General features: G+C 37.9%; 1 protein-coding gene across 1 annotated transcript in view; it reads left to right on the plus strand.

Moving 5' to 3' along the window:
* The window catches only part of GLCCI1 (glucocorticoid induced 1), a 103,063-nt gene that overhangs the window by 75,137 nt on the left and 4,915 nt on the right, over nt 1-23,011 (plus strand). Inside the window, exons 5-6 of the mRNA XM_027572953.2 lie at nt 4,690-4,842; nt 10,372-10,582. Coding sequence (XP_027428754.1) covers nt 4,690-4,842; nt 10,372-10,582 — 364 coding nt within the window. The remainder of the gene's footprint in view (nt 1-4,689; nt 4,843-10,371; nt 10,583-23,011) is intronic.

The raw sequence follows: 23,011 nt of genomic DNA on the forward strand, positions 1-23,011 counted from the left end.
ACTGGTTAAATTGTTGCAAGAAGTTTTTTCACCCCCCATATACATAATTTTCTTTTAATAATAGACCTAACAGAGTGTAGTCACCTCAAGGATGATTGATACTAAAATCCTAGCTCATTCACTTATTAAGCAACTATGGGCATTATCTCATTTAATCTTCCTACTAGTACCTTAAGCCATCTATATCTCTTTATCTATATTTACCCCTATTTTACATAAACAGAAATTGAGGATTAGAATTCTGTTGGGGATCCCCCAGCTGCCCCCCCCGGAACATGTATTTCCATGGAATAAGTTTGGGAATTGCTCTTCTAGACCAAATTCACTTAAAATATTGATATAAATTTTAGTAAATCAAATACAGTAGTATAGAAAAAGAAACCCAAGTAGTGAATCAAAACAAATCTAAACAGGGTGTTTCAGAAACATATGGATGATTCAGCATTAAGAAAGGTGTTAGTTTAGTTAACTGCATCAGAAGGTCAAAGTAGATGCTGAACAATTACTTGATAAAAACTCAGTATTGTTATGTGATAAAATCTTACTAACTAAAAATAAGACACTTCCCAATGTGACTTACTGCAAGTGTAGTGAGATCCTAACAAAATACTGGAAGCATTTCTGTTAAAATAAAAATCAAGTCATAGATGCCCATAATTACTGATACTACTTGCTAGTGGTTTAGAGGCTCTGGACAGAGCAGTGAGAAAAAGAAACAGCTTTCATTATCTGTATATGATATGATTATATTTAGAAAATCAAAGTGAATGAACTAAACCATTGAAACCAACAGGATAGCCAGTACCAAGTGTTGGTAAGGATGTGGATCAAGAAGAACAGACATTCATTGCTAATGGGAACACAAAATGGTACCACCACTTTGGAAAACAGTTTGGCATTTTTCCTAAAAAGTTAAACACACATACACTGACTACAGAGCCCCCAAATTCCACTCTTTCATTTCTAGGCACGAGAAATAAAAACCTATGTCCAAACTAAGACTTACATCAGTGTTCATGGAGGCATTATTTATAAGTCAAAAAATGGAAACAAATATCTATTAGCTGGTGAATGGATAAAACGACATTTCATAATACCCATGCAATACTACTCAGCAGTAAAAAGGAAGGAACTACTGATACTTACGAGAACATGGTTGAATCACAAAAACATCACGCTAAGTGAAAGTCAGAAGCAAAAGTCTACATAGTGTATGATTCATTATGTTAAGTTCTCAAAAAGGCAATATTATAGAGACAAAGTATGATTTTTTTCTTACCTGGTAGAAATAATATATTTTATTCTTACTCTGTTTATTTCAAGCAACTTTTCTGTAAAGAGCCTAATGCATTTATAGAAGATCTATTGACTTCCTGATTTAACAAAAAAGACTTAGGCAGGTGTTCCTAATTTACATTGAATTTTTGACATTGTGCTTAGGTATAAAAACAATTATCTGCCATACATACTGAAATATTTGTAGGCGAAGTATGAAGTCTAGAATGTGCTTTAAAATTACCTAAGAACAGAAGAAAAGTGGATACTTGATGAAACAAGATTGGCAGATGTTGGTAATTTTTGAAGCTGGATGATGTGCACATGAGAGTTCATTACGGTATAGTATTTAATTATGCTTATGATTATAATTTTTCATAACAAGAAGAAAAAACTGAGAACTTAGACGATTAAATATAAACATAAAAATCAGTAGTTTCTCTTATATGAATGAAGGTAAACCACTGTACCCTCTACTTAGAATACTGCTAACACCACATGTGTGGGAGGCTTTCCCATACCATTTGCCAACTCTCCAGACACCAGCTGAGTGTCTTACAATTCAATATAACACTAACTACTCGGAGTTGGCACAGACCCCACAGTTTAAGGGCTCAGTCCTACAAGACTGCCCACCCTCCCCCCTTAAGATGCCAGTCACAAGTCCCAGATTGTCATCTGTACTTCTGACCATCTGGCTATAAGGAAGGAATTCCCAAAAACCACTTCAGGTTCAATAATTTGTTAGAGTGGCTCACAGAACTCAGGGAATCACTTATGTGTACTCTTTTATTATAAGGGATATAATTAAGGATGCAGACGAACAGTTCGATAAAGAGGTACATAGGGCAAGGTCTGGAGAGGTCTCAGGTGCAGGGGCTTCTGCCTCCATGGAGTCGGGGCGTGCCACTCTTTTGGCATGTGGGTACCTGTTCACCAACCTGGAAGTTCTCTGAACCCATAGTTGAGATTTTTATGAAGGCTTCATCACATTGGCATGATCCATTATTAACTCCATCTCCAGCCCTTCTGCCCCCTCCAGAGGATGTGTGGGGCTGGAAGTTCCAAGCTTATAATCATGGCTTGATCTTTCTGTTGACTAGAAGCTATCCAGGAGCCCCTCAAGAGTCACCTCATTAGAATAGAAGACTCTTTCTTCTATCACCCAGGAAATTCCAAGGGATTTAGGACCTCTGTGTCCAGGTCCAGGGTGAGAAACCAAATACTGGAACCCAAAAGATGCCCCTAGCATACCTATCACTCAGGAAATTACAAGAATTTTGGGAAATGTGTGTCAAGAAGCAGGACAGACATCAAATATACGTTACTTGTTATGTTACAGTTCTCAAACACGCATATAAGAAAAATACACAATGCCTAGAATTTGACATAAAATAAGCAAATTATAAGATTTTATTGAGGATATGAAATAGAAAACCAAGACCTAAATGGGAAGTCCCAGCACATTCATGTATGGGAAGGGAAGACTCAATATTTTTCAAATAGCAATTTACCCGAAAGTAACGTACAGATTGAGTTCCAATGGAAATTGAGAAGGACTTGTTTTGTTACTTGAAAAGTTGTTCTCAAAGGTCATATGGAAAACTAATGCCAATTAATAGAAAAGAAAATTTGAAAAGGTTTTTCCTATAAGATACCCACATGTACTATAAAATAGCAATTAAAGTGAAGCTCTGTATAGGGATTATCTGTTAAGGAAATGAAATCAGAATCAAATCAAATATAGAAATCCATAAATCAAATATAGAATCATAAAGGTTGGCAGTTTGATTCCTGGGTGGCAAAAAACATACTACCTCACACCATACACAAAAATAAATCATGATAGGTTAAATATTTAAGAATGAAAAACCTTAAAAGTACTGAAAGATATCTGATACTAAAGTAAGCAGCACATGTATGACAAAGAGGTACAACTTCAATATGAAAAAATCTCATGCATCAATAACAAAGGACATTAGCAGGCAGCGGTTCACAGATGGCAGAAGCACAGCACTGAGTACAGGAAGTATTATTCATGTGTTAATCAGTGATTAGCAGTCCACCTCATTATGAATCCTACAGATCAACTTTAATCATTCTGAGTAAGATAGAGAACATGTATTATTTTTATTTTTACCTTGTTCATCTTTGTTTTCCTTATTTCCTTTCTGTGGTAGAAGTTTCTTGAGCATCAAAAGGCTTATCTTACTCTTAACTCTAAAGAACAGACGGTTACCAGAGGGGAGGTGGTGGTGGGGGGGGTGCCTGAAGTAGGTGTTGGGGATGAAGAGTACACTTACCATGATGAGCACTGAGTAATGTATAGAATTGTTGAATCACTGTATTATACACCTGAAACTAATATAATACTGTATGTTAACTATACTGGATTTTTTTTAAAGATTTTATTTATTTATTCATGAGAGACAGAGAGAGAGAGAGAGAGAGAAAGAGAAGCAGAGGGAGAAGCAGGCTCCCCGCTGAGCAGGGAGCCTGATGCGGGACTCGATCCCAGGACCCTGGGATTGTGACCTGAGCCGAAGGCAGATGCTTAACCATCTGAGCCACCCAGGCGCCCTGGATTTTTTTTTTAAAAGACTGATCTTGGGCATCTGGGTGGCTCAGTCGGTTAAGTGGCTGCCTTCGGCTCGGGTCATGATCCTGGGGTCCTGGGATTGAGCCCCCCATCAGGCGCACCCTGCTCGGCAGGGAGCCTGCTTCTCCCTCTGTCTGCTACACCACCTGCTTGTGCGCTCTTTCTCTCTGTCTGTCAAATAAAATCTTTAAAAAAAATTAAAAAAGGCTTATCTTATACTTTTTGGTACTGTCTGTGACAGCCATGAGAGGTGGTTAATTCTTGAGAACTCCTCCAAAGGACTTTTGAAAACAACCTTAAAGTTGTTAAGTGAGTGTTATTGAACTGAACATGATATATTGTTGCCACATTATTTAATAATCCATAAGGTTTTCAAAATGGAAATTAAAAATACTAGAAGGTAATTGTAACAGTGAAGGAAACAAATCTTTTAACCGCACACACACAGCTGTCCAGTAAAGCCACATGATCCACTTAACTGACATGATTTCAACTATGCTTTTTCAGTAAAAACAGCAAAGGGAAAAAGAAACAGTGCAGAAGAGTCTGTCTTCTGTCCTAATGAAATAGTGTATATGTTATGCCATTATACCTTTACACGTCACCTTAAAGGATTATTTTGACTCTAGTTTTTACCTTCTTTTAGAACCTAAATTTCTGTATGTGAATCTGAATTTATAAATTGTATTTGAAATGTTGAAATAACTCCACTCATTTGAGTTTCCTTTTTCAGATTTACCGTGCTCTTTAGTTCTTGATTTCTTGAGTTTTTTGGCCACAAATAATTTGACACCACCTTATCTTATGTTTTGCAGGCTACTGGATCAAGATCAGTCCCCATGCCACTGTCAAATATATCAGTGCCAAAATCATCCGTTTCACGTGTGCCCTGCAATGTAGAAGGAATAAGTCCTGAATTAGAAAAGGTATTCATTAAAGAAAATAATGGGAAGGAGGAAGTGTCCAAGGTAAGGTTACGTGCAGTGTTTGAATCCTTTTTTTTTCTTTAATATTTAGAACTGTCTTAAAAGTCCTTTTTTGGGTAACAGCTTTATTAGCTATAATTCACATACCATCAATTTACCCATGTGAAGTGTACAACTCAGTGTTGTTTTTTTTTAAGTATATTCACAGTTGTGCAGCCATCACCACAATCAATTTTACAGCATTTTCATCACCCCAGAAAGAAACTCTGTATCCTTTAGTGATCATCCCTCGTTTCCTTCCAGTGCCCCCAGCTGTAGGTAGCTACTAATGTACTTCCTCTAGCTACAGCTTTGCCGTTCTAGACATTTCATATAAATGGAATCATGCAATACGTGGCCTTTTGTAACTGACTTTTTTCATTTAGCATAATGTTTTTAAGGTTTACCCATGTTGTAACACTTATCAGTACTTGGTTCCTTTTTATTGTCAAATACTCAGTGTGTGAATTTTATTTAGCTAGTCATCAATTGATGAACATGGTCTTGTTCCTACTTTTTGGCTATTATGAATAATGCTCTATGAAATTCATATACAAGATTTCATGCGAACATGTTTTCCTTTCTCTTGGGTATTTACCTAGTTGTGGAATGGCTGGTTTGGTAGCTCTTTGTTTAACCTTTTGAGAAACTGCCAGACTGTTTTCCAGAGTGTCTGCACTACACCATTTACTTGTATGAAGGTTCCAGTTTCTCCATCTTCACCCATACTTGTAATTCTTTTTTATTGTAGCCATCCTGTTGGGTGTGGGTATCTTCTCATGGTGTAGCTTTGCATTTCCTGAAGGCTAATGGTGTTAAGCATCTTCTGTGTGCTATTGGCCATTTGTATATCTTCTTTGGAAATATGTCTATTCAGATCACTTGCCCCATTTTAAAACTGGATTTTTGTCCTTTTATTATTGAATTGTAGAGATTCTTTATGAAGTTTATTTTCTAGTAAGTTTTTATTAGATGTATGATTTGAAAATATCTCCCATTCTGTGGGTTGTCTTTCACGCTTTACTTTCTTGATGATGTCCTTTGAAACAAACACTTTTTCAGTTTTTATAAAGTTTGGTTTGTTTTTCTTTTTTTTTTTTAAGATTTTATTTATTTGAGAGAGAGAGTGCAAGCATGGACAAGCAGGGGGAGGGGCAGAGGGAGAGGGAGAAGCAGACTCCCCACTGAGCAGGGAGCTCCATCCCAGGACCCTGGAATCATGATATGAGCTGAAGGCAGACCGTTAACTGGCTGAGCCACCCAGGAACCCCTGGGTTTTTCTTTTGTTATTGTATATTTGAAGTCATATTTAAGAAACCATTGCCTAATCTAAGGTCACAACGATACTTGTGTTTTTTCTAAGAGTTTGTTAGTTTAACCTTCCCTTATGATGAGGTCATTGAACCATTTTGAATTTGCCAAAAATGCTTTATAAATTACCTATGTGCCAGAAAAGAAATCTGGACACTACTGCATGTGAACCTATATTTGACCACATCTTAAATGTATACTCAACAAAAGAAAACATCAAGTAGCCTTTGACTTAATTACCCCTGTGATTTTTTGGGGGGTAACCAAAATAATGATTTAATTTATGTCAAATGTGTGTCTTTCCTTTAAGTAATGTGCAGGTTTTAAAACTGATTTAATTTCAAAATCCAAACAGTTCAATTTTATATTTATAAGATTAAAAAGTAAGACTTTCTTTCAATTCTCAGTATTGCTTAGCAGATACGAGCATTATGGGAAATATCTTGTATATCATTCCTGATATGTATGTGTATTCTAATACCTAGTGAATCATTGTATGATGTACCATAACTGAGAAGTCCTCTGTCGATGGGCATTTAGATTGTTTTCAGTTTTTCTCATCACAAGCAGGGCTTTAGAAAACATGTACTCTTGTGAAATTGCTGGATCAAAGCATTTGTGTGTTTTAAATTTTGATGAATATTGCTAAAATTATCTTCCCCAAAATTTGTGCCACTTACTCTTCCTAGATGTTTCATGTTAACATTCTATTTTGTATTTATCATACTATAAAGGAGCTCTTTGGAAATTATGCTGTCTCTTAGCTGTTGATCATTAAAATGTTTTCTTAATACATTAAGTAATGTCTAAAAGCATTAAATGTAAGGAAATGAAATTTTCCAAAAAATTCACTTTAGTGAAAAATCTAATTTTTTGAGGAGGAAAGAATCTGTCACATATTTGCTGATTCCTTAAGAACTTCAAAACAAAACTGTACTAGGATAGAAAACTTACTAATACAGCTTTAGGAAAACAAAAACACTAATTCAGAAAGATACATGCACGCCTTTGCTTATTGTAGCATTATTTACAATAACCTAGATATAGAAGCAACCTAAGTGTCCATTGATAGATGAATGGATAAAGATGTGGTGTGTGTGTGTGTGTGTGTGTGTGTGTGTGTGTGTGTGTGTGTGTGTGTGTGTATTTAAATATGTTTAAACTTAATATATAAAATAAAATATATGAAAAGCATATATAATTATATAATAGACACATGATGGCATGTTACTCAGCCATAAAAAGGAATAAGATCTTGCCCATTTGTGACAACATGAGTGGACTTAGAGAATATTATGGTATGTGAAATAAGTCAGAGAAAGACAAATACCATATGATTTCCCCTATATGTGGAATCTAAAAAACAAAACAAGCAAACAGAAACAGATCCATAAATACAAACTGGTGGTTGCCAGAGGGGAGCGGGGAGGGGGATGGGCAAAATGGGCGAAGGGGATTAGGAGGTCTATGCTTCTAGTTATAGAACAAGTAAGTCAGGGACCTCTGGGTGGCTCAGTCAGTTAAGCATCTGCCTTTGGCTCAGGTCATGAGCCCCATGTCAGGCTCCCTGCTGAGTGGGGAGTCTGTTTCTCTCTCTGCCTGCCACTCCCCCTGCTTGTGAGCTCGCTCTCTCTCTGACAAATAAATAAATAAAATCTTTAGGAAAAAAAAGAACGAATAAGTCACAGAGATGAGAGATGAAAGGTACAGCATAGGGAATATACTCAGTGGTATTATAATAGCATTATATGGTGACAGATGGGAGCTACATTTGTGGTGAGCATTTCATAATGTATAGAGTTGTCAGTTCACTATGTTGTACACCTGAAACTAATGTACATTTTACTTAATGTACATTATACTTAATAAATAAAATTTTATATATATATGTTCTGCTTTTAAATAAGTCGTATTCTAATTTCATAGTAGCAATTTCAGAATTACTCTAGGGTAACCTTCACACTTATAACTAAAATATTGATTTTTAGAATTTTTTAGATTGACAATTAAGTGTGCCCCAAAGTTTTAATAAACAAAATGTCACCATTAGTGAACCTGCCAGGAGCTAAAAAAAGAAAATTGTCCTGTTAAGTGTATCAGTGTTCTAAGCCTTTATATTTCCCATTGTTATTTTGCATAAATAGTTGTTTTTAAAAATCTGTTTCGTTCTTATAATTCTTATAACCTTCCAACAAAACAGAAGTTGGTTAAGGAAATGGATATATATATATGTATTACTGTTATAGATTTAGAAAAAGGAATACAGAAAGACTATGTTTATCAAAAAGGACACAAATGAAAGAGAGCTCAAATTCTTAAGTATTTTAACTACAAATCTGTACATCATTCTGATTTTACTGATTACCAATACTGACGCTTTTATAAAATAACATTTTCCTTGACTTATATATCTAAATTTTAAGAAATAGTTCTGTCGGGCGCCTGGGTGGCTCAGTTGGTTAAGCGACTGCCTTCAGCTCAGGTCATGATCCTGGAGTCCCGGGATCGAGTCCCGCATCGGGCTCCCTGCTCAGCGGGGAGTCTGCTTCTCCCTCTGACCCTCCCCCCTTTCATGTGCGCTCTCTCTCTCTCTCTCTCTCATTCTCTCTCTCAAATAAATAAATAAAATCTTTAAAAAAAAAAGAGTTCTGTCATGAAGGCCTCAAATACATTTTTGAAAATGCCCTTTGCTCATGGGTTACCCTGGAACTTCACACATCTTATACTGCTATGCAATTTTGTCCAAAAACACCTGCACCAATGATTTATTCTTTGTTCTTTCTAAGGTTTAGTGCAGAGTTGTAATTAAAACCTAACTTTATTTAAATGAAAGAAAAAAATTTAAAGTAACATTTTCTTAGCATTTGACCAAGTAAAGTAATATTCCTTTGGGAATATATCTTTCCTTAATTGGAAAGTTTTACCTTTTTATTTGTTTACAAAATGAACTAATATTTACATAATTGAATATTCTTTTTATAGTAGAGTAGTCATTGTCAGGTTGTGACAATGCTATAGGTTTGATTTAATAGCATTGTGTAGATAAATGCAGTTTGTATTTCAGTAGTTAATGGTTTCAGCCTTCACTTGATTATTTGTTATAGAAAAAGTTATCCATTTTGAGTCTTGCCTAATTTTATCTTACTCCATTTTTCTCTCTGACAGTGTTTCTGAAAACTCTGAAATGACAAAGCTCAGAGTAAAAACAGTGAAAATACGTTGTAAATAAACTAAGAGTATAGGAATATATTGGTACTTTTTCTTAGCCTTGCAATCTTGCCTATATAAGAACAAAATATTTTAAGTGATTAATATATAGAATTTTACTCACTGAACTTTGTTAGTAGGCAGATTAGGAAAATGGAGTAAGATTTATCTTTACAGCCGAAGCAGAGTAGGGAGGGGCCCCTGTGACAGAAGCCCTGAGGCCATGTAATCAGCATGACATCAGCTGCACTAAGCTGGGTAGGTTCTTTATTTGTAAGGACGCTGGAAAAATGAACTCTATGGTCTCTTCGGGTCCAAAATATGTTTCTGTGATTATAGTTTCATTTCTATTTCTTATTTTTGCTGCGCAGAACAATGCATTAGAACCAAGCCAAATTATGAGTCGTCCTACATAGATGGATACCAAAACAGTAGAATTGTTTTGTGTTACATTAACATCCTTTATGGAATAGTAATAGAATAAATGTCTTTATTAGAAATTTTGGGTAATCTGTAAAGGAAGTGGAAAACATGGTTCTCTTCTGATCTCTAAAAAATATAAAGAATGAACAGACAGAAAAATCTCTACCTGCGGGTATGCGATTCGGCTTTTCTTACTAGCAAGTCAGAGTGACTTCTTGAAGTTCGAGCACTTCGTGCAGCACATGTTTGCTGGATGGATGTCTGCCTGGGCCAGACATGGTGGTAGGCGCTGGGGACTCCCCTACCCTTGGGGAGCGTTATGGGAAGGGCTAGCCTCGGGTACCTACAGAGAGCTATGGAATTTGTAGGACAGCTTATCCTTCCTTAGTGGCTGGAAGGAAACTTCTCGCTCAGTCGAGACAACGTGCAGAAATCAGGACACAAGACTGGTGTCTTTATTGTCTGAAGCCCGACCGTGGCGAGACGGTCGTGGAAGGTGAAAGGCCGGGCCGTGTGGCGTGCCGCATCCCCTGTAGGCCCCTTGCTCATGCGCCCTGGCGCTGCCACACGTGACGCTTGTTTCTCTTGCAGCCGGTGGAGATCCCGGATGGCCGGAGGGCCCCGCTGCCTGCCCACTGCCGGAGCAGCAGCACGCGCAGCATCGACACCCAGACGCCCTCGGTGCAGGAGCGCAGCAGTAGCTGCAGCAGCCACTCACCTTGTGTCTCCCCCTTCTGTCCCCCCGGGTCCCAGGACGGTAGCCCTTGCTCAACAGAAGACTTGCTCTATGAGCGTGATAAAGGTGAGAAGGGAATCACCCACTTAGACAGAGGGTTCGTTGTAGGGCCGTGCTCGTTATACTCTCTTCGTCTCAGACCATTGCATCCCTTTTTTCCTTTGGTGGAAGGGTGGGGTCGTCAAGGATTGGTTAATGTAGGTTCGTTCATTGGCTTCCCGTACCCTCTTCTTTGTGACTCTCACAAACATCTTCCATAAATGTGTCAGAGGAGCGCAGCGCATGGTTCTGACAGCTAACGAAAACTATCCCATGGAGTGCACACAGCGTTACACCCTAGAACACACAGGGCTTGCCTCCGTATCATCCGAGCTGATGATGCTTGTGGTAGAGGTTATACTGCTCATGCCTGACGGTAGATGTTGTCATCCCAGGTCAGCTTAGGAGGAAGTAATTTCTAGATACTCTTTTGGAAGGATGGGGATTTTTTAACTAAGTAGGTAAAGTTTGATAAGTACCTACCAGATATCAAGGGTTGTTGGGGTATGTAAAAGAATTGTTAACTAACTCCAACGAGAGGGCGGCACCTCTGGTATTTTTGTTACTTCTCAGGCCTCAGCTGTCTCCCCTGACTCTCCTGTCGCTGTGTCAGGCACCTGGCCACCACTTACTCTCTCCTTTCAGTTGCTGGCCCCCTCAGACCCAGACACAGAAGGCAGCAAAGATAGCCCAGCTTCCACCTCCCTAGCTACTTCCAAAGAAACACTGAACGCACACACATTTACTGCTTCTCACCATAGAGAAATCCACCATAGGCGACCAGACTTTGAAAACTTAAAAAGGTAAAGGTTACAGAATCTTATAGGATTTTTGTGGTCCTTGTCCTCATTTGACTGTCATTCCCCTTCATTTGTTTTATTTGGAGGTATTATTACATTTAAATGGCCAGATTTTAAGTGCTCAGCCCATTGAATTTTTACATATGTATGCACTCATGAAACTACTACCTAGCTGAAGATACAGAACATTTTTAGCATCCCAGAAGGCTCCCTCGGGCCCCCTTCCCTCTCCATCTGGAAGTAACCACTGTTCTGATTTCCACCGCCATAATTTAATTTTTCCATGTTACTGTATTTAACAGAAATGGAATGGTGCATGTGTATTCTTGTGTCTGGCTTCTTTCACTCATCATTATGCCTAACTCTCTGCTGAGATGTTAAATAGAAGTTTCTTTGGACTTTGTCTTCTGCTTTTCTTTCTGTGGGTGGATCTCAGCGTTTCTCTGCTTGCTTTTCACCCTTTCATGATTGACAAGCCTTGTGCACTTCCTGTCTCCATTAAGGATGTCTTGAAGGCAGTACCACAGGCATCTCTTTGTTTCAAGTGCGAAGTCCTGATAGATCATAGAATGTCAGACGAGGGAACCTTGATTTCACTGAGGCATCATCCTAGTGGCAGAAACACCTTTAGTCACTTCCTCATAACATATACTATGGATGTTTCACAGTTAAACAAACAAGAAAATACCTTGCTTCTCATAGGATTTTGAAGGTCTTTGGAAATATTTAAAGAATAGTAATTTGTTTTAGGCTACCCCGGTGGTAAATGGCAAGACAGGTCTGTCTTGATTCCAAAACCTGTATTCTGTGTTATATCAGTAGAAAGGATAAGTGCAGTTCAGGTTGACCACTCTTGCTGTTTATTAGTACGGGTAGCTGGGAAAAGTAAAAAATAGCAGTAATAATAAGGCTAGGCAGTTAATTTCTTGAGTTTTGTTTTCTTCTAAGTTTAATATTGTGGATAACTGAGAGACACTGAACCAAAAAGGAAGTGTATTAGGAAGATGATGAGTGAGTTACACTCTGGTTAACTGTTTGTGAGATTGCCTTCAGGGCCTCTGTGTGCCAGTATTCAGTGAGGCAGGTAAATACATGGTTTCTGCATTTCAGAAAAGGTACTCACTTAGATCCAAGTTTAAACCAGTATATGTTTTTACATAGAACATATGTAAGTTTAAAGGGTACAGTGTAATGATTTGATACATGTATAGATTTGCAAAATGTTTACCACAATAAGGTTAGTTACCATATCCTTCACCTCATGTAATTACCATTTTGTTGTTGTTGCTATGGTGAGAACATTAAAATTTTACTCTCCTAGCAGCTTTGGAGTATGCAATACAGTATTATTAACTAGAGTCACCATGCTGTACCTTAGATCCCCAGAACTTATTCATCTTATAACTGAAAGTTTGTACTCTGACTGTCATCTTCCCCTGTCCTTGGCCCCTGGCAACCACTATCCTCTCTATTTCTCTAAGTTCGATGTTTTTAAGATTCCACATATAAGTGAGATCATACAGTATTTTTCTCTGACTTATTTCACTTACCATAATGCCCTCAAGATCTATTCATGTTGTTACAAATGGTAGGATTTCCTTTTTTATGGCTGAATAACATTCCTGTGTGTGTGTGTGCGTGCACATGTGTTTATTTTCTTCATTCATCCATTGAGGGCCACTTAGGTTATTTCCATGTTTGGGCTATTATGAATAATGCTGCAATGAACATAGGAATGTGGGTGTCTCTTCAAGATAGTGTAATAATCTGAATTCTGACCGTTTCTTAGATAAGTTAGACCTTTTTCTAAGACTTCTCCTTTTTTTGTATGTTTTCCTCTATGTCTTTTTATTCTTTCATACCAGATATCTGCCGGCATTACACAAATTTTTTTTTCCCTTATGTTCCTCTTGTTTTATTTTTTTTAATGTAAAATGAGAACATTGGTCCAGATCATCTCTAAGACCCAAGTTTTTTTCCTAATTAAAAAAATATTTCTTAGTTAAGTGAGGTGATAATACCTACCTCATATCATTATTGGGGTTAACGAGATATTGTAGCAAAGTACTTAGCACAACCATTGGTCCATAGTAAACAATAAATCGTGTTGGGTGTGGCTAATTGTGACTTTTTAAAAATCTCTGTAAAAATTATGGAGATCTCAGAATCATTTTAGACATTTTTCTGTTTTCTACAAGACTATTTCAGCTTGGGAATTAAGACCCTAGTTTCTTAACATACTGACCATATTTAGCTTTGAGCATTACTTTGTGATTAAGATTAAGCTGATGTTACTCTTCCCTGGAAAAATAGGTGACCTTATATTACAGTGTGAACTTTCTAGTTCTTAAGTAAATCAAGTCCCCTCTTTATGAAGAAAAAATTAAAATAACATCTATCATATATGCATGTATGTCTATATGTACACTCACATGTGGATTTTAGGATCAGGAATGGAGGTTTATGTATTTAACTTGAGTTCATTTTTCCAGTTTAAGAAACATTTGTTGAACATGGACTGTATGTCAGGTTCTCCACTAGAGAGTGGAAAAGTAGAGATGAATAAGATGTGAAATCTGTTTTTAAGGAATTTATGGTCTAATATGGAATAATAACGTAAACAAATAATACACTATTATACAAGTAGGTTTAGAATACCAAAGGTACTGAAGAGGGAGTTGTTAGTTTTATAGTTTCTGAAACCTACACATGTTATGTCATTTAAACTATAGAAATAGTCTCTGACTCATTACTTCTCTATGTACAGTCTGAATTTTGTGTTTTTTGAAGATACTCATTTGTCTTCTAAGTTGCATTTTTCAGTAAAGAAAAAAATGGAAGCTATAGATTTTGAATAGGTTTGTTAACTCTGAAAACAGCATTGATACTGTAATTTTGTAATCAACTCGAATATATTTGGAGTACCTACATACTCTGCAGTTCCTGTAGAGAAACTTTTTCTGTGGTAGAATAGCTGGCTCAGACATTGTAAGGCCCCTGGATAGGCATGCTCGAGAGGGGAAGGGGTAGCCATTGTGCATACATGCTCTCATGAGCGATGTGCTGGTGAGCTGATTAATTTTCTGATACTCATCTGTGACATACTTATCTTTTTTCTGATTTTGCTAACAATACTTCTTTCTATTCCTAACATATATTCTTTTCCATGAACCATGTATAATTTGGGACCTATAAAATAATTTCAGTTGATCAGTATATTGGTTTTTTTCTTTGGCTGTTTCAGTTGCAGTGCCAAGACAAAAACACTCTGACTATTGAAAAAGGTCCCGCCATTAAGAGACTGTTTTCAGATTTGGGATTTCTTTGTTCTTTCTTTTTTCCTTTTTTGCTAGGTTTTCCCAGTGACCTAAAGACTGAAGGCAGCCTGGTCACATGTATAAAGTTGTCAGGCTAACTAACCTAGTACCCACCACAGTTCCTACATTATGGTCCATGTGGAGAATTCAGGATCCAGAATAAGAGCTCTCATCTTGACATCCTCAGAATATACCCTAAGAGTTAGCCTAAATTTTTTTACATTATCATGCCCAAAATGCAAGGAGGAAAATAGTCATTTATATAATACAGATGGCAGCATCAGAATATTCTTTTAGCAGCTCTACCAGTGCTCCTGATGGTGGCCAGAGTGGAGCTGGGCGAGCCACAGGCTCGAGACATGAACCTGCCACTTAGAGTTGATCTTTGGCACAGTTCACTTAGGCAGTTGTTCTAAAATTCTGCAATTTTGCAAGATACTGTGGAAACATTGGTTATTCTAATCATGAAGTTGACTGAACCATTCTACTCAGGCCAGCTACTAACAGTCATATTCCAAGAGTCCATAAATTGGGTACTTGGAACTTAAACTGAATTTTCCCACAAGAACAACGTATGTTATGTGGATGGAGTTTCCCAAGACCTATTTACCTCATACTGTGATTAACTCATAAATATTAATATTCCTAAACTTTGGGTGTTAGGACTGAGTATCCGTTGGTTGTAGGGGAGAAAAAAATAAAGTATTATCTTGTCTTTCTGGGTCCAGGGCTGCCCCTAGTCAGACTTTTGAAAGAGACTCTTTTTGACATCATCTTACTCCTTTCTACATACATTTTAATTCTATTTGCATTTATCACTAGGGCTCCTGTATCTCTAGGGCTCTTCTTTGACCTTTGCCCGTAACAGACTTTAACCCTCTATCTTCTAGAGAGCCTACAATCAGCCGAGATTTTGTGGTACTTTTTGTGTTTATTCTGTGAAAATAAATATGTTGGATGTACTGCTTTTAGCCACTACATCTTAAAATCACTGCTTTTGAGCCTGAGTCTGTTTCCTCTATCAAAAGAATCTCCTCATGTATAGGAGGAGATGTTCTAGGATGCCTTATCTTAGAAGAACCTCTTGGTGGTAAAATCCCAAAGAGTATAGAGATACAACACTGGAATTATTCCATAGGTTAATGATGACCTGTTCTAGAATCCTGTCCCTAACATCATCTCCCTGATTCTCTCTTTCAAGATAATATGTAAAATCATATATATTCTCATTGCCTGACAGCACAGAAGAAGCATCCAGTAAATGCCTATTTCCGCTCTTTAGAAAATGTTCACCGTTGCCCTGATGGCAGATGCTGTGCTAGCAGCCTATGGATGATGAGTTATTGCATCTCAGTTCCAGTAGTTACAACCCAGATTCTAGAATAGAAACAAACCAAAATTTATTAACATGCCTACATATATATATATTTCACTTAATCTTCTATTATCTATTTACCAGAATATAAGCTCCAGTGGGAGCGGGTAACTTCATTTTGCTCCTTGCTTTCTCCTCAGCGAGTAGAGTAATGCCTGGCCCAGAGCAGTGCCTAGCGGAGAGTCTTTCGAGTATTCCTTTGGGACCTTTCTTTATAGTATGTCCATTTTTAAGGGTATGTTTTTATAGCTGTGTTGAACATCAGTATCCTTTTCTTTAGGTTATTAAATAGTATGTTTTAGGCTTTTGAATGTTCAGGAAGGGTGTGATAATGTCCTCCTCCCCCATCATCACCAAAAAAAACAGGACCGTAAAGAGAACTAAACAACTAAGAGTATACTCCTTTAGTGATGGGCCTTTGGTGGAAAAGAAGCCATGAAGTTCAAATCCGCCTATTGAAATGATGTGAAAGGAAGTAGCTTTGCTAAAATCCATCTCATTTTCCACTCTGATCATGACTGGGGAGAAAATAGGGTATCAGCTAGAGGAAAAGGGGATCTATTTAATTTTTTCTCCCTGTTATCTTTTGTGTTCCTCTAAGAAGAAATACCAACACGTAGAGGCCGTTCCTTACACTGTGTCTCCTTGTGAGACTAACAGAAGGCAAGCCCAATGAGGCTGTTACCTGAGCTATGAGATTTTAGTTAGAAGCATGGAACGTGAGACTGGAAGGAACGTGATCGGTCGCCTGTCTAGTCCCGCCCTCATATCTCCAGTGAGGGCACTAGAGTTGAGGTAGATCAGAACTTAGTGAGACAGAGAGCCTAACGGTAATGAGCTCTGACTCGGGTACAGCCGGGTTGAATCCCTGCTCGGCCAATTACTGAACCATGTGTCCTTGGGCAAATTACTCAACCTCTCTGTATCTCAGTTTTTTCCTCTATAAATTAGGGATAATGATGGTACCTGCCTCATAGGATTGTTACAGTGACTAAATGTGCTCAGGTGAGTGTCATCTCCTGTAGTATTACCACAGTCCTAGGAGTAGGGACAGTGTTGTTATTTTAAGAAAGGGGAATCTGAGGTGTAGAAAATGAAGTCACTTTCCTGAACTCTTTGGAGTACAACAGTGATCTTCTGTTGGAACCTCATATGACTACTTGCTGCCCTTGCAGGAGGAATAGCCTCATACAGGCCGTGAGCTGTGAAAGGCCCTGGTGTGTGGAGAACAGTCAGAAACTGTGTGGCTGGAACACAGGGGTGAATAGTGGGGAGCAGAAAGCAGTGAGGGGGGAGAGGTAGAAAGGCCACTGTTTCATAAGGGGCCTTGTAGGCCTTGCGAAGAGAAATGAAGGAGCAAGCACAGATCTTTTTCAGCTAAAGGTCATGACCAGCTTTATCTTTAAGGGCCACACGCAGGTGGAACCACAGAAGTGGAGAGACAGCAGCAGGACAAGGTAAGGTGCCCTTGAAATAGCCTTGTCCTGTGGTCTCCAAACTTGGTTTATGACACGCCCTCTCAGCAGTGTTTAATCTGTTCATAGATTTCTAAGTTATGTATATATTTAATTCAATCCACAAACTAAACATGTTACTAGCGAAGCGTACTTTCTTACTCTTAAAGATAGAAAGTGAGTATGTATAAATGTTCTAATATTCCTGCATGTCAGCAGATTGTTTTGTGTCCCTGAGCTGGGAAATGACAGGTGCAGGTCAGAACGAGGCGGGGGGCTACCAGAGGAGTTGGAGGGCAGGGGCTGAAGAGGACTCAGCCGCATCTGGGGGCTGATGGACGGATGAGGTGAAGAAGGGTAAAGGCCAGGTTCTAACAAGAGTTCTGGTTTGAGAGATGCAGAAGGTGATTACTACCATTAATTAGGCACTGAGTATCAGAGAAGGAACAGGCTTTAAGGAGAAGACAGTGTTAAGTTTAAGATTCTATGTTGGTTTCTGCCCAAAGACATTATAATACCATTTTTCTTTTGCAAGAATTGGGCGGGGGGGAACATAAATACTGAGTTTTACCTAATACAGTAAGACAACAATTAAAGCATTTTGCTTTGCCTTCTATTTTGCACATAAGTGCTCAGTAAATATTTAAGTGAGCATTTAAAATTAGAGTGAAACTTTTATTAGAAGTGTTTATTTTTCCCCGTTAGGATACTTTAGGAGCAATTTAATATGAACAGTGTATTTTAGTTTTTTGAAAACTGATGTCCCTGGAAATATTTCCATTTAAAAAGCTCGAGTATAAAAACTAAGATTATATCAGAATGATCTTCCTGAGAACCTTAATTACTTTTCAAGATATAAAATATTCTGTATAATCTGAAATTTATTTTCGGTATAGCCATTGTGAGTTATATTTACAAGAGGCAGGATTTTAGTCCATAAATTGGTTTGAGGACTATGTTCAATACAGTAATTTGCTTTCATTTTTAACTGCCATGTCAGATAGTCAAATTCAGAGTGAGGAGTTAGCATATCAACGACTCCAGGTCACATTTGGAGGTAATACAAAGCCCTGTTCTGCATATCAGGATTACGTTTGTGGAAGAAGGATTGTACTTACTGTGAGTACACAAAAAGGAGCAGCTATGATTTGTGTGCTTAATTTACAAATTGTTATCAATTCAGTGAATACTTAGGGAACACTAAATGATTAAAACACCTCCACCCATATGACAAATATTTAATTAATGGAACCAAACATTTGGAATGTAAGTTGAGCCCAGTATTCAGAACACAATCTTATTTGAAAGAGAGTTCAGAAACTTAAGTAGTGAAGGTTCTGATAGTAGTTTTTCCTCCTGACCCTTTATTGCATGCTGGTCTAAGGGAGATATTAGTGACAACTGATGTCTTGTTTTATTAAAATTCTGTAACCTTCTCATAAAAGGTTGACTTTGAAATTTTAGAGACACCTTAGAGACTATTTCTGAAAGACAGATTTTCTCCTTCTTTGTTCCCAATTTGGTCTTGGAGTTAACGGGACACATTTTCAATACAACTGGTAATAACGACTGGTTCCAAAATTTGTTGCCAAGAAAGGCTATACATTTTTGTGTTCTCCTGATTACATTAGGCCATTGAACCACACTACACCTGATAATTTCATTTCCTGAAGCAAAAGAAGTAATTTTAATACTAGAGTGGTAATTGTTTAGGTCCTATTTGGTCAATCATATTTCTAATCTAACTCTATTGGCTAACTTTTCATTATGTTCCTCATCTGTCATTGAGTATAGTTTTGGTGGAACTCTACCCTCACTCACCCAGGCTCTTACTCTGCTGTGAAGGCAGAATAAGAAGGACATTCTTCTGGTTAGGTCTTCATAGAGGAATCTATAGAATCTGTGCTTTAGACATTGATTTGAATTTCAGGATAATAGATTTCTATATGCTGGAGGATGACCTTATGAGCTGGTAAGAGTTTGTGCTAGGCAATCTAACCTGGGGAATCTGGTATTCAGATATTACCCTGCCTCCCCACCAGACACCAAATCTTACCTTTATGCACCCGAATAGAAGTGGAATGTGTGGATCTTTTAAGAATAACTTTCTTGTTCTTCTCTTCTGCTGAGAGAAAGTAGAATAGGTGCTTAATTTCTGAATGGTTCACCATCTTAAGTTTGCAAACTAGGAATGACGTGTTCTTTGTACTGTTGCAGTTGTATTTATTGAGAGCTCACTGTCCCAGGCCCTGTGCTGATTCTTTTATACACATTTTTCATCGTTGTCGTATCAGTGGTTAGTCCCATTTTACAGATCAAAACAGGGTTCAGACTTCTCCTAGGTCATGGTGTCAGGCCTGGTAGAAGTCACAGGCAAGGTAGCCTGACTCCAAACCAGTGTTTTGACATTTTCATGATTGGCTCTCAAATTTGGCTCTGTGTTAAAAGCATCTGGGGGATTTAAAAAAAAGGGAGGGGGGTGGAGCACACGCTGGGGAGGAGCCCCAGACTAATTAAATCAGAATATCTAAGGGATGAGGTCTGGACAGTGGTATTTATTGGTATTTTTGGAAACATCTCCTAATGGGTCTAATGTGAAACCAGAGTTAAGAACCGCTGCTCTGTAATTACATAGCTTGTTTTAGTACTAATTTCACTTAATTTGATAAAGTGATCTGATAGTAGGAGATAAAGCACATCTAAAGACTTCGGGCTAGAATAGAACCATGGCAAAGATTTTACATACCTACCCACAGAATGACTTAACTGAATAATACGATTTTTTTATACTGAAATTGTGGACCGTACTTAATATACCAGAAATAATGAAGGCTGTATATAAGGAGAAATTCAGAAAACTCGTAACTATAAAAGTACATGTAGTTTAAAAAATACTATTTCTATATGGAATTCCATTGTTTAAAATGTCTCTAAATTTTCCAAGCTTTAATTCATTATGAGTTTAAAAATATTTGACAAGCTACTTGTATTTTAATGGTAAATATGGTACACATATGTAAGTATGATCTGTTATAATAGCCAATAAAATATTTCCATACTCCTGATTTTCAGAGTTGGGTGATTCTTTATAAAGATAGATAAGACTGTTATAAATACAGGCAGAATCGTATTTGTTACATTTCATTTTATTGACATTGGCTATGATGTAAGAACATAAAATAACACTTAATGTGAACTACATGTCTAGTTACTTCCTACTGAGAGGTAACAGAATGTGAAAATTTATTATGTGTGTGAACAAGAGGGATTGAATTAAGATTACTGTGAGACTTTTCATCTTGAATCTCCTGAGCAGGCATGCTTACCTCACATTTATGTTCTGTTACTGAAATGTTTATTAAATTCAACACAGAGTTTCAAATGAATCAATTAGACTCCAAGTCTGGAATGGATAGAATAGGTTGTTCATGTGGGTTGTTTTTATTTATTTTTTAAAGATTTATTTATTTACTGTAGACAGAGAAAGAGGGAGTGTGGGGGGAGGGCCAGAGAGAGTTTTAAGCAGACTCTGCACTGAGCACAGAGTCCGATGCGGGGCTCGATCTCACAACCCTGAGATCACAACCTGAGCTGAAACCAAGAATCAGACGCTTAACCGACTGTGCCACCCAGGCACCCCATGAGGGTTGTTTTTATATCATGCCATTTTGTAAAGCAAAAAATATATATACCTTGTATGTTAGAACCCTTAAAAATGTCACAGAATTTAGGACTAGTGGTAATTCCTTTAGTTATCTAGAAGCTCAGAAAGGCAGTTGTGTTCAAAGTTACACAACTAGTGACAGAGCTGAAACCTCAGATGGGGTTTCTCCATCCCTGCTCCCCTTTGTCCTCTACCAGATTGCATACTTACCTGAGGAAGAAACTCCAGATTCAACAGATCTGTTGATGGTTTCAATTTTTTTCAAGCTTTGTCTTTCCAGACCACCAAACATTCAAATAAATTTACATATATATATATTCTCAACAACAAAACCCAACTTTTTTAATTGAAGAGGCAAAGAGATATAATAGTACTGAATACTATCTTTCTAGGATAGCAGTATGTTTATTTTTTAACATTAATCAGCCCCCCACCCCCAAAAAAGAACAAGAATGTTTTAAGTGGGTAAAACTCTCAAAATATAAACCTCTGAAATTAGAAAAACGTTTAAGAGGAAACACTTTAATTTAGCGTAGATGTTAATAGGAAGATAATCAGTTTTACAGATTGTCCAACTCACATCTAGCTTTCAGTTCCGGGAGAGGCCTTTGAAGCCATTGCTGAAGTCAGCAGAGAAATCCTATGGTCGGCCTGGTGACGTAGTAAAGAAGTAAAGCCCAGAAGACTGCAGCTGGGGCCAAGATGACTTTTCTGACGTGCTGATGGGGAGAGTTCTCGACCACTGACATGGTCACACCCCTGCCAACAGTCCAAAAAGGCTTGTCACAGCCATTGAGCCCACGGCTTCAGGCCAGTTGTGCCCTCCCCCAGGGACTGCCGTCACCAATGGGAAGCTCCACGGAGGCATCACACGTCACCTCTTGGTCTTGCATTGCCTCTACGGGCCTTCTTGCTGCTTGGACGGGAAAGCAGGGTCAGGCTGTATTACACTGAGCTCAGGGCCTCGTTCTCGCCACTTTTTGACTGTGGACCAATCTTTTCGGTCTAGCCTTGCTCCAATAGAGAGCAGCAAACTCAGACGCCAGGTTAATGGTCTTTTGCATCCACCTATGGGAGAAAAGTACATTCTCCCTCCTGCCTCCCATTTGTTTAAGTAATGTAAGATGAATGTCGAATCTAAGAAAATCCTTACATCTGAATGGCACGTGAAGAAACCGAACTTAATTCTAAGACCCACTTCCTTTCACAGGACTGTGTATAATCCGTAGGAATATCCATAATAGTAGTGACAGAGAAACTGGGGGGTTTTCTAGGTTTCCTAGTGGTGTGGCCTCGTTATTTGGTAGGCACTGATTTCCCAGAGTTATGGCCATATTTAAATGTAAGCACGCATCTCCAGTCCCAAGACTAATATAGATGCTCTTTGAATCATTCACCAAATACACCAAGTGTGCCTCAAGAGTCTACTTCTAAGCATGTATTATACAGTTCATTAATGATGATAAAAACATTCCTATTACTCAGATTCTGAATGTCACGCTGTGTTCTGTAGCCTAAACTAAAGCAACTCATCAAAATTGTGACAAGCGTAATTATGGTAGCAATGCCGTCTTTCAAAAATATACATAAAAACCATACATCTCAATAGATCATGTGCTTAGTATTTTAGCAGTGGGGATTTTTTTGCATTAAGTCAGAATTTGTTTAAATGGGACTATTGTATTTATACAGGTATGTGACTGCCTTTACAACTTGGCATCTTACAAAGATAATGACACATTTTGGTGGATTTGAATTTCCAAAATCCTTTGCCAGGTAGGAAAGGGAGAAATTACATATAGGTTTTATGGCTTTTCATGAATAGACCATTTTCTTTTTTTGGTCA

The sequence above is a fragment of the Zalophus californianus genome, chromosome 12 (genome assembly GCF_009762305.2).
Source record: "Zalophus californianus isolate mZalCal1 chromosome 12, mZalCal1.pri.v2, whole genome shotgun sequence".
Lineage (NCBI taxonomy): Eukaryota > Metazoa > Chordata > Mammalia > Carnivora > Otariidae > Zalophus > Zalophus californianus.